Consider the following 15,272-nt stretch of genomic DNA (forward strand, 5'->3'; position numbering starts at 1 on the left):
TCCAACAAAATGCATCGATTATATCGCAGAGACTTGGAGGGAGCTCTTTCGTTTTATAGCTGCTACTGTGATGAGAGGACCGAGGAGAGCAAACACTGGCAAGTGAGACTTAAAATTGAGACCCGCTGTGGACTGGGAATGAGTCGAAATGAAAACTATGATGTTACTAGAAAAGGTAAAAAGGGCGCACACAGGTAACAGTATGAACACGTCCGTCGGCATTCAAAATCGTGTGACAATATGGAGAACGGTAGACAGTGAAAGAGACACAATCGAAGAGTCGACGAGCGTTTGTTAAGTGGGTGAGGGCTTGAAACATGGAATATCAGTACACTGTCAGCTGCAAAGATTATCAACTTGGCGCGCGCGGGTCAAAACAAGCATTGAAGTTCCCGTAGGATATGTTCTCCCTGCATCTCACGCGAATCCTTAGAATATGGAGACAGACAATGAAAACAAAGGCAGTTTTTGTATTTTATACACTCTCTATTTCTCTTACACAAAAAAGTAAAAAAAAGTACAATACAAACTGCATTAAATTGTTCAAGGCATTAAGTAAAGTACGCGCTCAACGGAGACACTAAAATGAACCCATTTATTCCCAAGATTGATCATAACTTAAGTTCTCCTCACAAAATTAATGCACCGACAAACATGGTGTCAATAAGAATTAGAGAAAATCTAAACTAGCAGATTATTTTTCACTAGAAACGTTATGTTTCATCGAATTCTCAGAATGAAAAACAAAGAAACACATTCTTATCAGTTAGGATAATTTTTCTTCACAACTTGGGAGTTAATGAGTCAATGACTAAAAACTTGGGTAAATGAACAAATAGCTTCAACTTTAAATACAAATAGCATCAAAACAATTCACACCAAATACACTGACATTATAAAAAGAATGTTTAGTCGAAATTGTCCCAGCTTGTTTTTAAAATCCTACGTTACATCATATTCAACCATGTGCAAGGTTAACTATTACATTTTATAGAAGCATATACCAATGGTAGTTATGAAAATCTGTCAAAAATTAACATTGATTTTACAAAAATGTCTCTTATAACAGTTGTGATACAGTATACTTTAAACTTTTGACCACATAACGGGTTCTAATAACAAAGCGTGCTCTGAATACCTAAGTATAAATTCTTAAATCTAAGAAAGATATCATCAGACATCTACAAATTATACTAAGGTAAATTTAAACCCATGGAAAAAATTTGAACAGCAAATTTTAAAAAAATGCAAGTTTTATCCTGAAGCCCTGAACCTTTTTAACTACGGCCTAGATTTACATTTATTCATGAACATTTTCACCAAAATAATTCCCATTCAGGAATACATGGCTTACTTCAAGTGTTTCCCTAATTTGTTGGCGTAAAAATTTTCCTAATGAAAACAACAAATTCCATTTCGCCTACATTAAAAGTCACAGCAATGGAAACTTCAGTTAAAGTAAACTCTGCTTCGCTATTTCCTTGTTTAGATTACATGGACAATCTGTCTCTGTCGTCGTTCTCTAAAACAAACTGATGTGTGTTTTACAAAACGGACTAAAATTGATCAAACTCGTTTGATTGAAAGCAGGCCGTTGTAGCCAGCTCTTTGACTTGTTGTAGGCCTTTTTCCTGAGAAATTTCAATTTTTGTTTCAACATTTGTAAGAGTCATATTAGAAAAGTCTAGCGGGTGGAAAACAATTGTAGGCCGGGCCCACGGGACTAGAGGCTGGCCACACCCCTGAGAGTAGGTCTAATGTCTCTATCAGTAAATTCAACAACATCATCTCTGATGATTACTTCTTCAAATTAAGCTTAGAATGGCAATCTTGGCACTGATGGAATTAGATTGCATCAAAATGGATTGAAAAAAAGTTGAAAATGATAATCAATTTTTTTGTAAAGATAATTGCAAATTGCAACAAAGTAATTTATGACGTAGAAAAACCATCAAGATCAATTCACATATAGCTGCGAATTTTGCAAATCACATCTTTGAAATTAAAATTTCGCCACCTTTTGCAAATGACAAACTGTTTCTTTGCATTCAAAAGCTTAGAGTATCAACGTGCTTAAAACCCGGTGGACAAGCACCTGGTTGTGTACAGGAAAAAAACCTTTAAATTATTTTACACATAATTGATTGCAATAAAGGAATAGATCTGAGTGTCATTTTGGCGAAACGAAAACCCCGTAGTCGCCTTCAACAACTTCAGGCATTAACAGCAGAAGCCTTATTGCATCTTGTTCTCTTCGCAAGCATCTAAATTTGTAAAGGTAAAAAAATAGCAATTCCACTGAACAAAATATACTGAAATAGTCTGTTTTATTTCTTCACCAAAGTAAAGTCACACATCTCATGTTCCATTTAACAAAAAAGTGAAAAGTAATGAAAAATAGCCAAAAAGCGCCAAAATGGAGAAGCATTTAAACCTTCCAAGTTCCTGCGTCATTCATTTTGAGATGAAATAAAAAGGTTTCATTTATGTGATTTCATATTCAAATTTTCTCTTTCCTTTGCCATGAAGTCAAGAGTGACGTCATCTCCAATCAGCAAAAAGGGCGCCCAGTGTTTGATGTCGCAGAACTTGTCTGATTCTCTGAGGCTTTTCATGGCCAGGTTCAGTGACTCGCTTGCTGGTTTACCTCCTGCAAGTTGTTGATAAAAGTATTTCATGAGCTCAAGAGTAGCCTCGTCATCAATCGCCCACAGGGACACCATAATAGACCGAGCACCAGCCCCCATAAAAGCGCGCGCAATGCCAACCACACCTTCAGCCTTGATCTCGCCCCGGCCGCTGTGGCAGCAACTGAGCACAACAAGTTTGGCCCGAAGTTGAGCATTCAACACATCTCCAATTGTTAAAATGTAATCCTCCTCCGTTGGCACAGTAGATATTCGGTCTGGGTCAGGTGTAAGAGCAATTTCGCCAGTTTCCATACATCCGTGTGCGGCAAAGTGAACTAGGGAAACGGAACTGAGTCTTTTCAACACCTCACGTTTCGTGGCCTGACTGCCAGTGATTGGCGTGATATTCAGAATTTTTCCGATCATTTCTACTTCTTTTTTAGCATACTCAAGCTGCTCCAAGACTTTCTTTCCCTCGCTGTTAGTAACCTCGGATACCCACGGATCTCCTACAAGTAACGCACCGCTGCTTTTGTGATAATCATCTGGGCAATCAGCAATGAGTCTAAGACTTGCTATCGATGGAGCGACTCGGATTGTGAACGATTCACACAGGTATTTAGAATTACCATCCTTCAATGCAGCGTAAGGAGCGATCCACAGGGGTCCATCAGGAATAATGAGTAGCTCATCCCCTTCAATCAAGTCAGCCACCGGCTTCATAACGATATCATACAGAGTGCTCAAGCATCCGTCTTGTTGGATGTGAGGTTGAGGCTTGGCTTCTTTGGTTTTCTCATCCACTTTCGAACGGCCCTCCCTCAAAGCATCTAAAGATCGATTCTCGCATCTCACATTAGAACGAACACCAAGTTGTGTATAGACACCGAGCATGAACGACTCAAAGGACAGGCTAGATCCACTATTCTCTAAAACAAAACCTTTGAGTTTACTTTGTCTTAAGTGAACTTGTTTTCCTTCGGACACAACCCAAAGATTGACGTTAGCTTTGTCCACTGCCTGAAAGACACTGTTTGATGGAAGGTTTTTTAAAACTGCGCAATCTTCATATTCTCCCTTGTGGTGACTTGTTCCACCACAAAAACTGGATTCCATGAGGTCGTTCAGAGCTTGAGCTCGTCCTTTCTCAGCAACAAATAAGGCTTCATCGACATTACCTTGTTCTACGAGAACTCTCCACAAACCTGTATACGCCACTTGATGCTGGTTTCGAAAATTAACTTTCCACTCATCTTTAGATATTAGAAGTACTCTCAAGGAATTGAATAAGTTTATGCTAGCTTGGTAATGTTCAACGGCTTTTGGCAGTCCACCTTGCAACTCAAAAACGTTTCCTAATGAACAGTAGGCCATTGCCACCAAGGATTTGTCTCCTACTTCTTTAGCTATTATAAGACATAGGTTGTAATACTCTATGGCTTTTTTGAAATCACCCAGACTAAGATAAGCATTGCCAAGACTGCCATAAGCCTTACCCTCCCCATGCTTGTCTTCTACTTCTTTACCTATTTTAAGATCTAGGTTGTGGTACTCTATAGCTTTTTTGACATCACCCAGACTGTGATAAGCACTGCCAAGATTGCCATAAACACAACCCTCGCCATGCTTGTCTCCTACTTCTTTAGCTATTTTAAGATGTAGGTTGTGGTACTCTATGGCTTTTTTGAAATCACCCAGACTGAAATAAGCATTGCCAAGATTGCCATAAGCATTACCCACCCCATGCTTGTCTCCTACTTCTTTAGCTATTTTAAGATGTAGGTTGTGGTACTCTATGCCTTTTTTGAAATCACCCAGACTAAAATAAGCATTGCCAAGATTGCCATAAGCACCACCCACCCCATGCTTGTCTCCTACTTCTTTAGCTATTTTAAGATGTAGGTTCTGATACTCTATGGCTTTTTTGAAATCACCCAGACTGCGATAAGCCCTGCCAAGATTGCCATAAGCTTGACCCTCCCCATGCTTATCTTCTACTTCTTTAGCTATTTTAAGATGTAGGTTGCGGTACTCTATGCCTTTTTTGAAATCACCCAGACTACAATAAGCATTGCCAAGATTGCCGTAAGCAACACCCTCCTCATTCTTGTCTCCTACTTCTTTGGCTATTTTAAGATGTACGTTGTGGTACTCTATGGCTTTTTTCAAATGACCCAGACGGTGATAAGAATTGCCAAGATTGCCATAAGCACCACCCTCCCCATGCTTGTCTCCTACTTCTTTAGCTATTTTAAGATGTACGTTGTGGTTCTCTATTGCTTTTTTCAAATGACCCAGACGGTGATAAGCATTGCCAAGATTACCATAAGCACAACCCTCCCCATGCTTGTTTTCTACTTCTTTAGCTATTTTAAGATGTAGGTTGTGGTACTCTATGCCTTTTTTGAAATCACCCAGACTGAAATAAGCATTGCCAAGATTGCCATAAGCACCACCCACCCCATGCTTGTCTCCTACTTCTTTAGCTATTTCAAGATGTAGGTTGTGGTACTCTATGCCTTTTTTGAAATCACCCAGACTAAAATAAGCATTGCCAAGATTGCCATAAGCACCACCCTTCCCATGCTTGTCTCCTACTTCTTTAGCTATTTTAAGATGTAGGTTGTGGTACTCTATGGCTTTTTTGAAATCACCCAGGCTGCGATAGGCACTGCCAAGGTTGCCATAAGCCTTACCCTCCCCATGCTTGTCTCCTATTTCTTTAGTTATTTTAAGATGTAGGTTGTGGTACTCCATGGCTTTTTTGAAATCACCCAGACTAAGATAAGCATTGCCAAGATTGCAATAAGCCTTACCCTCCCCATGCTTGTCTCCTACTTCTTTAACTATTTTAAGATCTAGGTTGTGGTACTCTATGGCTTTTTTGAAATCACCCAGACTAAGATAAGCATTGCCAAGATTGGAATAAGTCTTACCCTCCCCATGCTTGTCTCCTACTTCTTTAACTATTTTAAGATCTAGGTTGTGGCACTCTATGGCTTTTTTGAAATCACCCAGTCTGCGATAAGCACTGCCAAGATTGCCATAAGCACCACCCTCCCCATGCTTGTCTCCTACTTCTTTAGCTTTTTTAAGATGTAGGTTCTGGTACTCTATGGCTTTTTTCACATCACCCAGACCGTCATAAGCATTGCCAAGATTGCCATAAGCACGACCCTCCCCATGCTTGTCGCCTACTTCTTTAGCTATTTTAAGATGTAGGTTGTGGTACTCTATGGCTTTTTTGAAATCACCCAGACCGTCATAAGCATTGCCAAGATTGCCATAAGCAACACCCTTCCCATGCTTGTCTCCTACTTCTTTAGCTATTTTAAGATGTAGGTTGTGGTACTCTATGGCTTTTTTGAAATCACCCAGGCTGCGATAGGCACTGCCAAGATTGCCATAAGCCTTACCCTCCCCATGCTTGTCTCCTACTTCTTTAGCTATTTTAAGATGTAGGTTTTGATACTCTATGGCTTTTTTGAAATCACCCAGACTAAGATAAGCATTGCCAAGATTGCCATGCGCACAACCCTCCCCATGCTTGTCTCCTACTTCTTTAGCTATTTTAAGATCTAGGTTCTGGTACTCTAGGGCTTTTTTGAAATCACCCAGACGGTGATAAGAATTGCCAAGATTTCCATAAGCACGACCCTCTCCATGCTTGTCTCCTATTTCTTTAGCTATTTTAAGATGTAGGTTGTGGTACTCTATGGCTATTTTGAAATCACCCAGACTACAATAAGCATTGCCAAGATTGGCATGAGCAACACCCTCCCCATGCTTGTTTCCTACTTCTTTAGCTATTTTAAGATGTAGGTTGTGGTACTCTATGGCTTTTTTGAAATCACCCAGACCGTCATAAGCATTGCCAAGATTGCCATAAGTAACACCCTTCCCATGCTTGTCTCCTACTTCTTTCGCTATTTTAAGATGTAGGTTGTGGTACTCTATGGCTTTTTTGAAATCACCCAGGCTGCGATAGGCACTGCCAAGATTGCCATAAGCCTTACCCTCCCCATGCTTGTCTCCTACTTCTTTAGCTATTTTAAGATCTAGGTTCTGGTACTCTAGGGCTTTTTTGAAATCACCCAGACGGTGATAAGAATTGCCAAGATTTCCATAAGCATGACCCTCTCCATGCTTGTCTCCTATTTCTTTAGCTATTTTAAGATGTAGGTTGTGGTACTCGATGGCTATTTTGAAATCACCCAGACTACAATAAGCAGTGCCAAGATTGGCATGAGCAACACCCTCTCCATGCTTGTTTCCTACTTCCTTAGCTATTTTAAGATGTAGGTTGTGGTACTCTATGGCTTTTTTGACATCACCCAGTCTAAAATAAGCATTGCCAAGACTGCCATAGGCGTTACCCTCCCCATGCTTGTTTCCTACTTCTTTAGCTATTTTAAGATATAGGTTGAGATACTCTATGGCTTCTTCTCCCTGATTATAGAGATCTATGACTTTCTTGACATCACCTGAACTTGCACTACCGTGGTTATGACTTATAGGATCTTTTTCCTCCATGGACTTATCTCCCACTTCACTGACAGACTGAAGTCTTAATGACAACAAGATCCTACTGTTAAGGGTTAAAAATGTGGAAAAAACAAAAAAGACTATGTTTCTGCTCATATTGATATGTTATAGTCCATTTTAACATTTGCGTGCTTGGTTCCCAAACCTCTGAACAAGAGCCATGATTAAGGGTGACCTTGTTATGATAAAAACATTGCTGCTTTTTAAATGCAAACTACTTTGTTATTATCGTTTCTAGATACTGGTCTCTATCACAACAAGGTCACCTTCAGCCTCACTTTAAATCAAAGGCTTGGCAACTAAGTACACAACTATAAAATGGCCCATTAGGAGGGCTTTACATGAAAGGTAGAGGATTTATCAACATTCAGTCTTAAAGTCAGTTTTGAAGTAAATCTACACTTCAAAAATGTTTTTTTCTCTGTGCAGCGTCAAAATTTAACGCGAAATATCTAGATTTAATCCCTAGTTTCCAAAAACTGAGCAGCACTTGCTCAATTTTTAAATTAATATAGCTTTAACATCAGACAAATGTTTTACAGCAGTGGAAGAAATGAGTCTATAACACAAATACATGTCTTTAAAATTTTTATTTGTCCATAGGAAAGCACAACGAAAGTTTCTGAGTCTCTAAATAGTGGCAAAAGGTCGAAGGCAAGAAAATCTCCATAGGATATGTAAACATTACCGAGCTTTTTGTTCTGGCTTGTTTTAGAGAGATCATCTACCCAAGTACCATGTATAAACTGGATGAATATTAGTCTTCTAACCCTTTAACTCCCGTGAGTGACCAAAAGAGAATTTCTCCTTACAATATCAATCAGATAAGTGTTGAGAGTAAAAAAAAAATATATCAATTTCAAAATGGTTAGTTGATGCAATATCGAATTCTCTGTACTAAGATTACAAGAATTGTATGGTTGACAGTAAAGATAATTATAAATTTGGTCTGGGAAATTAAAGGGTATTTAAACTAATGTACCAGTTATTGGCTTGAATAGTAGAACTAAGTCAAATTGGCTAAAAGGAGTAATCTCATTTATAGGTCATGACGTAATAACTTCTCTTATGTTTTTAATCACACACACTAAAAGTATATGAGCTGACAAGTTCCCATCATAATTAATACCCTTCTTTGTATTTTCTCCCTGAAACATCAAATTGTGGAAACTTTTTTCCATTATACCCACGGTTAAAAATGAAAGATTCCTTCAAAGGATACAGCTAGTCCCTTATCACACCAAGTGATTGCTTCTTCAAATCTCTTCAATTCAACACAAGCAGTGGCTCCTGTAGGCAACAACACAAAGAAGCATACTTTTACTGTAGCTCAATTCTGAGAAAAGAACCTGAAACCATTGAAATCATTACAGACCAGAAGAAAAAAAAAAGACAAAACAAAACAATACAAAAAAACTAAACGGAAAAGAACAAACAGGCCCTATTAGGTTTCAGTTAGATTTATTTAGCTTTACAGACAACTGAAACTTCTAAGAACACTTAAATTGGGATCAACAACTCCCACAAAAACACTAAAAGTTAGGTAAGTCCTGATCCTTTTTTTTTAAAAACAGCTAGATAGTGACGTAAGAGCGTGTCCACGAGAGCACCGGGCAGTCGTGCTACATGCCATCTCACCGATTTCAATGAAACTTTGTCAGTTTAAAGGGTCTACCCCAAAACTCAAAAAAACAGACTGGTTTTTGTTTTGGTTTTTTCCGGGGGGAGATAGACCACCCCCCGGTTTTTCTTGGTTTTCACCAAGGAAATCGCTTCAAATAGGTAAAATGTATGAAGTTCTGCTGCGATGGTATTGAACCGATTACTTTGAGGATTTGCACACATATTTTTACATCCTTGGTTAATGGCCGCCGCGAGTATCAGTCAGTTTGATTGACGGCTTGCCAATCAACAGAGGCAAATATACGATGGTGTTTTTAGACTTTTCGATTCATCTAAATATTTTACAACTTTGAGGTCAAATATCTCCCGTTGCCAGAAAGCTACAACACTAATCTTAATTACCCTTTATAAACCATCATTTCATCTCTGAAAATCATCAAAAAAATATTTGGGCACTACCGTATTTTTGTCTTGGATGCCTTTTAAAATCTGCGACTGTGACAAGTTTCTCTCAACTACACCTGTCGCGCAATTCTTGCTCTAGGCGGTCACTTGACAAAATAAACCTACATTTTTTAGCTCTTTATACAAGATGATTGTTCAAGAAAGGTGAGAAATGTGAAAACCTTTCGAGATTTTTTGTAGGAGTGGAATATTTCACGTTTAGAGAGATGCATGTTAACAGAAAATCAATAGGAAAATCGTAGCGTTTCTTTCTTCAGTCGTTTATTACTTTGAAGATTTGCTAAAATCAGGACATAGGGCTCTGGTAAAGAACAAAACATTCATTAGCCTATACTTTGATCGTCTATTATCATTATCGCACAGTTTACAATAAGGAAACTGTAATAGAAGAGGAGATTTTAAAGTCACATGTCGCCTGCTTGTTGACGTACAAGTTCCCGAGTGTAACAACTTCGGCTTTTCCATACCGTGAATGACGGGAAACTCTGCCCCCCTTATTTGTTAGGAAATATCGACAGCCCCATAAATTCATTAACTACGCCATGTTTCCAGAAAATAAGACTGGAAAATGTTTTTTCCACTTTCCACCATCAAGAAATTCCACGTATAGGAATAGTATTTGTAGGGTCACTGCGTGTCCTTTTATGAGAAGTAAAAATTGTTCATCTTTTTTTTCAAGAAGACACTTCTAGAAAGTTCCTAATCCTTCTGTTATCTTATTTTCCTGTTTTTTGACTGCAAATATCATCTGCATTTGCTGTTATTTTCGCTGATTGTCATGGCCTTTCCTGCGTGCACGTGCGAGCTAGTTCATATACAGGACTCTTTCGAGTTTCTCTGGCTAGTGTCTGGCTAAGTGTGTAGGTCTAGTTCAAAAGATATCTGCACGCTGCAATACGGGTTCCTATGTTTCTCCTTTTTCTTTATTTGTATTTTCATTCTCTTGCTTGCATTATCACACATTTATGTTTTTTATTCCCTCAGCACGTTCCCTCAGATTTGCAAGTAGGCCATGAAAAGTCAATATTGACCAGAACTGAAATATTTTTCTATCACTATTTGTTTCAGAGAACCCCTGTCATTTGTGACTTTATTTCTTAAGAAAATGTGTTTTTATTTGCTATTTATTTCCATTAGAACATGAAACTAGGTCCTGATAAGTTTTTTTGTCTCGTGACTCCCAAAAACTGTGTTTGCGACAACATCAATTGAGAATTCAAAGGCAATTACGCCTGAGAAATTCACTTGTAGCCTTCTACCCGCAGAAGGCAACTCCATATAATGAAACGCTCTAAGACCTCTGTAAACTAGAGACGTTGGGTGATGTTGATGTTTTTTTGATGTTTACACTAAATCTGTGACCCTTAAACGGATCACGTATTCGTACGTGTCCGGAAAATGTCACGCATGTATAACACCGTAGGCGCACCTGACGTATTCTATCCACTGACTTCAATAGTGAAGAGACAACTTATTTACTATTTGTATATGAGCAAGCTTATATCATATAATTGCTAGAGATACGCAGGTACTGTAGAGGCGCTCACATAGATAGAGGTGGGCGATCTTCCCTCTGACTTAAGAACTGCGACAAGTTTATAGCGCAGACCAACTGGCACAGTTTGAAGCACCTCAGGGTCTCACTAGGCTCATCACATTAGAAACCTTCAGCAAACTAATCGTAGAAGCGGGTGGTTATTAGCAACGTGCCCAGATTTCTGAACGCGGGTCATCGCGAGAACTATACCCAATCCGTCATAGACGGAACAAGAAAGCGAGATATTCTTGCTAAAAGAAGGATGTATCAAGACGTTTCAGTCATTGGCTGCCATCCAAATGTACCCTGACAAAGACAAACACACTGACGCCGACAAAAAAAAATTCCGCCTAGGATAAGATCAAGAGGAAATGGCTTGCCATTCTATAGGGGACGGCTACGTTCGAGGTCGGACCTTAGGTAAAAATTCTGACGAACAATCCCTAACTAGCCAAGTGGACTTTGGATGGGCTCTTTGGAAAACACAAAAAACAGCCACCTTTTCTCGGAAAGCAGACAATTATCTCCTAGACGTGTGCTGGGCAAGGGAGGAAACTAGTAAGGCAACCGCCTCTAATGTGATTTCCCAAATGTCGAGAGAGTTCAAGAGATGACACCAGCCAGGAACGTTGTCTAAGACTGACCGGTTGATACAGCAGCAAATCGCTCGATACTTCAGCCGGTTATCTGCCGTAAAAAAAATTGGTTCATTGATGAGGTCCCCCTCTGTAAATATGAATGAGGACGGAGAGGCCGATGCCAATGATCTTGCTTCAGAATTCGAAACTGACCGAACAAGGCAGAAGATAAGGAGGGACCTCGCAAAATTTAGACGAGGACTGCAGGAGAGGGTACAGCTGCTATTAAGCTAAAAAAAAAAAAAAGACATTCGCATCTCACTTTTCTTTCATATTTATTGTCTTTGCTCACGAAAACAAATGGCTATGTCTTGGGATTTCATCAAGGGAAATTTGCAAGAAGGCTACTCGTCAAATTACTGCCGGCTCATTCTTATTTAAAAATTTTACAAGTCACGCAATTAAACGCCGGCAACACTCGATCTAGAGAGATGTAGATTTATGTGTAGTAATAGAATGCTTGAAAAAAATATGCAGATATTTTACGATCGAAGAAGGTAAATAATCACAGAGATCTGCAGATTATTCTGAAATTGTTATCTAGCAGACAGCATGAACAACGCGCTTGAATAATTCCTACGGAGAGTCTTTGGGTCACACAACAGATGTTAGCATAGCGGACTTCTGTATGTAAATGTTCGATGGCGGTAAGTGACAACGTCAACACTATTTTAATCTTATTTTCGGGATAGAAGCACAGTTTTTAGTCCGATAGAACAATTTATATTTGCTCTTGAGCGAGAGCGCAGAATTTCTCGTCTGTGAAAGCCGAAGTTGTAGCACACTGGAACATGTAGTAATATCAACCAACACGCAGCATGTGACTTTAAAATCTCCTAAAATGAGCAATGATGATGATTAACAATCATATTATAGACTAATGAATGTTTTGTGCCGTACAAAAGCCATATCTGCTGATTTTAGCAAATCTTCAAAGTAATAAACGACTGAAGAAAGAAAAGCTACTATTTTCCCGTTGATTTTTCGTTTACATGCATCTCTCTAAACGTGAAATTTTCCATTCCTACAAAAAATCTCGAAAGTTTTTCACATTTTTCACCTTTCTTGATCAATCATCTTGTATAAAGAGCTAAAAAATGTAGGTTTATTTGGTCAAGTGACCCGGCCTAGAACAAGAATTGCGTGACAGGTGTAGTTGAGAGACTTGTCACAGTCGCAGATTTTAAAAGGCATCCAAGACAAAAATAGGGTAGTGCCCAAAGATTTTTTTGATGATTTTCAGAGATGAAATGATGGGTTATAAAGGGAAATTAGGATTAGTGTTGTAGCTTTCTGGCAACGGGAGATATTTGACCTCAAAGTTGTCAAATATTTGGATGAATCGAAAAGTCTAAAAGCAAAGTCGTATATTTGCCTCTGTTGATTGACAAGCCGTCAATCAAACTGACTGATACTCGTAGCAGACATTAACTAAGGATGTAAAAATATGTGTGCAAATCCTCAAAGTTATCGTTTAGAGACCATCGCAGTGAGAGCTTCACACATTTTATCTACTTGAAGCGATTTCCTTGGTGAAAACCAAGAAAAACCGGGGGGTGGTCTATCTCCCCCTGGAAGAACCAAAACAGAAACCAGCTTGTCTCTTTGAGTTTTGGGGTAGACCCTTTAAACTGCCAAAGTTTCATTGAAATCGGTGAGATGGCTTGTAGCACGACTGCCCGGTGCTCTCGTGGACACGCTCTTAACATATCTGCCACCTGTGACTCATTGGACTTAAGAACTAAAATATTCATGCTGAAATTTTGCTTTGCATTCCACATTGAGTTCTTCATCCCGTTAAAAATAACAATGTACATCAGGGTGGTCTCGACCTCTTAAGTAAAGTCAATTGAGACAAGATTGAACTCCATTTAACCTCATTTAACCTTACAGTGTTGAGTTCTTTTGTTATTATTATTATAGCACAGCTAACATATCTAACCTCTCACAATTGCCTTAAGGAAAGTTGGATTTAACTCAATGGCTGCTTCTGCATCCCTTAGTGAATCCTGGTGATTTCCTGTTATTGAAATAAATATCTCCGATTAGCCATACATGTTGCAAACCAACTACCATTACTATAATTTTGGGAAAAACTTGTAATGCTCATTGATATCTGGGGTAAGAGGTTACTTCTTTGTATATTTGAGAGGCCAAGATAAGATCTAAATTTTTCCGGGCATGCATTCAAAATTATCACCTTTTTCAGAAAACTACTACTGACAATTCAATATCTTCAAAATAAAAAAAAAATGCCTATTAAAGCTCTAATCATCTTACCAAGTTTAAAATGTGCAATAGCCCTGTTGTTGTGCAGTTTGGCCTTCAGTTCTTTCTCATTGCAGTTCATTTTAATTCCTTTGGTGTAAAAATGAATAGCATTGATGAAATCTCCTTTCTTGAAGGCCTCATTACCCTCATTTCTATAAAAATTAGCTGTGGCTGCAAAGAAAAAATAAAAAATAATTTGTGTCAAAGTCTGTGGTTGTAGTTAATAATTACCTGTGGTTATAGTTAATTAGTGCATAAGCAGAGCTGCCAAGATCTGGAGATTTAAAATCTGCAGATTTTTCCTTTAGTGCCAGCTGCCACTTTTGCACCTGCCTGACTTGACCCATCCCCTGAAAAGCTTGCAGTAATACTGCTGAATCATTCACTAAGCTCATGAGAATAAAGGAAATGATCACCAACCTAAGAAGCATTGATCTTCAAATGAATTCTCTTTTTCAGTACCACAAGAAACATACAAAGAATAGTATGGAGAATATGGATACTGATGTTAGGGTGTCAAGGGTTAAACACCTCCATATTCAATGATATAACACTTGCACTCTACTGGAAATTGGTTGCTTAGGGGAAGTTGAAACTTTCAATTTAATGTTGCATAATATAATGGAAAGATGATGATGATGATGGTACTTATGATGCAAACTTACAAAATGAATATTATATGATGATTAAATAAAGTCTTTACTTATTATAACTTGGTGTACTTGCTTTGAAATTTGAAAGAAAAGAAAATAACAAATATGTCATAGATCCTCTCAGTCAATGAACAACATATTGTAATCATAGAAGAGAGTCATGACTGGCCAAATATCCTTTAAGGTGGTCATACAGTGTATTAATATTGTTCTCCACATCTGCTTACATTCTTGAAACTGGTGGAATAGAAAATGTTTTAACAATGACTGAAGCCAAAGTTGAACCTAGCTCACCTCGTAAAGTGTCCTCATCAAAAACTGGAGCATTTTCTTTGTCAGGTAAGTCTTCATTTTCAGATGGAACCTTAATTGGACTTCTTTCTTTAGCCATAGCAACTGTAAGGGGATGCTTCTTTCAAAAAGTTGCTGTTTTAAGTCATCCTGGCCTGAAAAAAAAGATGGTTGCGAATGGTAAAAAATTAGCTCAACTTATTACCCAATTGTAAACTAAATATTTTTTCCCTCCTGAGAATGGGAGGGATACATAGACACAAAATCACAAGCAATTAATATTAATAGCATATTTAAAGCAGTAGAAGAACAAAAGATATATATACTGAAGAAAACAAGCATTAATATTTAAATAAACAGTAATTCACTTCTCATTACAATAAATTTCAAGATTTACCAAAGACATTCCTATGCAATTGACTGAAATAAATTGGGCAAAAATCAACATCTGTGTGTTTCAAGTTTATATAATTTGTAACAGTAGCAATTTAAATCATTTAAACTAAGAGGTGGTGGGTACTTAGGTCACATCTGGATTTGAAAAGTGGCCTGTCCAGGGCCTGAGCTTTACTTAATCCTGGTTTCCTTACATGAAGCAACTGGGAGTATTACTACCCAA

General features: G+C 38.3%; 1 protein-coding gene across 1 annotated transcript; it reads right to left on the minus strand.

Moving 5' to 3' along the window:
- Nucleotides 1-2,170: 2,170 nt before the first annotated feature.
- LOC149038225 (uncharacterized) lies at nt 2,171-15,176 on the minus strand. The gene is made up of 6 exons (XM_089186445.1): nt 14,657-15,176; nt 13,719-13,880; nt 13,381-13,458; nt 8,394-8,465; nt 5,743-7,228; nt 2,171-2,264 (listed from the first exon to the last, which is right to left on the minus strand). Exons 1-6 carry the CDS (start codon nt 14,751-14,753, stop codon nt 2,171-2,173), a joined length of 1,989 nt encoding a protein of 662 aa, XP_089042571.1. The 5' UTR covers nt 14,754-15,176.
- Nucleotides 15,177-15,272: the final 96 nt, after the last annotated feature.

The sequence above is a fragment of the Pocillopora damicornis genome, chromosome 11, assembly GCF_964200805.1.
Source record: "Pocillopora damicornis chromosome 11, jaPocDami1.2, whole genome shotgun sequence".
NCBI classification, from domain to species: Eukaryota; Metazoa; Cnidaria; class Anthozoa; order Scleractinia; family Pocilloporidae; genus Pocillopora; species Pocillopora damicornis.

Bases quoted from the DNA above. Each gene is read 5' to 3' on its own strand.
- LOC149038225 (XM_089186445.1), bottom strand. From the start codon at position 14,753: ATGGCTAAAGAAAGAAGTCCAATTAAGGTTCCATCTGAAAATGAAGAC. The intron at 7,229-8,393 runs CCTTTGAAGGAA...CCACATTTTTAA, and splicing joins TGATAAGGGACTAGCTGTAT to CCCTTAACAGTAGGATCTTG. The intron at 2,265-5,742 runs GTACCAGAACCT...TTACAAATTTAG, and splicing joins GATGTGAAAAAAGCCATAGA to ATGCTTGCGAAGAGAACAAG.